Raw genomic sequence first — 1,715 nt, forward strand, 5'->3', positions numbered from 1 at the left:
CTCCACTGCACCGTTGCCTTAATTCTTTCGTAGCCCTTCTTCTGGACGGGTTTCTCTGCCAAGCCTTGTGCCCTCCCCACCCCAGTCCATCTTTACATTGCTGCCAGAGCCATCTGTCTAACCTGTGATTCTGATTTCCTAACACCCTCCCTGAGAATAGAGATAAAGGTGGCTCCCACCTGCCCCTCCAGCCTTGTTTCTTGGGCCTCCCCTCTCATAATTTGTGCTCTGCTATTTTAGAGCTGGTTTTCTTGACGTTTCTCCATTTCTGTCAGACTGTTTTGTTTTCTGCTTCTGTATACCTTTGTTCATTCTGCTTCCTTGTCCCATTCAGTGAACCTGTCCCCTCTCCAGTGAGGCCGTTTTTTTCCTCTTCTTTGTACTAATGTAGCCTTTGTGTAGTGGTAGGTCACCTGTGGTACCTGACTGAATTTACTCGTTTATGAAACTGTATGTAAATCATTAAGAATGAGCCACTATATGCATTATTTTGCTGACCTCAGCACTCAACATAGTGCCCAGATCATAAATCATGAACAGTAAAACAGTTCAATTCACGTTTGTTAAAATAATAAGTTATCTGACTCTTATGCCTCCAATTAATTAAAAGCTAACTAACTCAGGGCCTTACGCTCAGTGATTCAGCCATTGGGCAACTAGCTATCAGCCTGATTCAGTTGTTTAGAATCATAGGGTCCCAACACACACACACACACACACACACACACACTCGATTGTTAATACTTTGCAGTCTGTAAAAATATAAGATAATGCCCCTCACCACACAGTGATTTTCAGATTTTTGTCTCTGAGTTTGAAGAGAGCTATTAGAGCATGTTCCTTTTTACTTTTGGAATATTGTCATCCATTAAACCTGTTGAATTTGTGTGTTATCACTGTATGAATTTCATGCATTTTAGTTAGCAAAATTTTAAAAGGACCAAGTAGATAAGTTGCATTTACTATTGAGTGATGCATAATTTAAACCTGAGCCTGACTTGTATTCAGTATACAGCATTATATTTACAATGATAATAAGTTGAAAATCCTAAAATGACTTTGTTCCCAAAAAATGTGAGATTTTCTCCATGTTTTATTTCCACAGCAATGAACTGTTCAGCTGAAGAGACTGAGAATGACCACAGCCCAGAAACACTCACTAAAAAACTGTCAGACGTATGCCAGTTACGGAGGGACATAGATGAATTACGGACCACGATATCAGACCGCTATGCTCAGGACATGGGAGACAACTGTGTAACCCAGTGACCAGTGTTGGTCCCACAGCAATAACGACCCATTGTTACATGCTGCTGTGCTAGGTTCTTCACATTTCTTTTAGGAGCCATGATAGAAACTTGCAAGTGACATACGACTTGCACATAAGTATTTTTTTCTGTGGATTTGTTCTGTTGGGGAGGAATTGGGATGTGAGGAAGTATCGAAGGGGCTTATCTAATCAGGAAAAAAATTAAATTACCATTTGAAAAATATAAAATGTATAAGAAAAAAATTTCTGTATTCTCAAACTACTGATTGTAGGACCAAGCTGTGAAGAGTGCCCTTCAGATAAAGGGATAAGATTTCTTTTAATCCTGTAGGTTGTGTGTGTGTGTGTGTGTGTGTGTTCACAAAATTATAAAGATTTCTAGGATCAAAGCAAAGCTTCTAAGAAAGGCACACACTATATTCTTGTGCTTCTTTTTTTCTTCATG

At 39.4% G+C, this 1,715-nt stretch overlaps 1 protein-coding gene across 2 annotated transcripts in view; it reads left to right on the forward strand.

The window, feature by feature from the left end:
* CEP85L (centrosomal protein 85L) overlaps positions 1-1,269 on the forward strand; it is a 174,528-nt gene extending 173,259 nt beyond the window's left edge. For both annotated transcript variants that reach the window (XM_007454913.1, XM_007454912.1), the window contains exon 13: positions 1,106-1,269. In XM_007454913.1, coding sequence (XP_007454975.1) covers positions 1,106-1,269 — 164 coding nt within the window. The remainder of the gene's footprint in view (positions 1-1,105) is intronic.
* The last annotated feature ends 446 nt before the right edge of the window (positions 1,270-1,715 follow it).

Source organism: Lipotes vexillifer, unplaced genomic scaffold (assembly GCF_000442215.2).
Source record: "Lipotes vexillifer unplaced genomic scaffold, Lipotes_vexillifer_v1.1 scaffold58, whole genome shotgun sequence".
NCBI classification, from domain to species: Eukaryota; Metazoa; Chordata; class Mammalia; order Artiodactyla; family Lipotidae; genus Lipotes; species Lipotes vexillifer.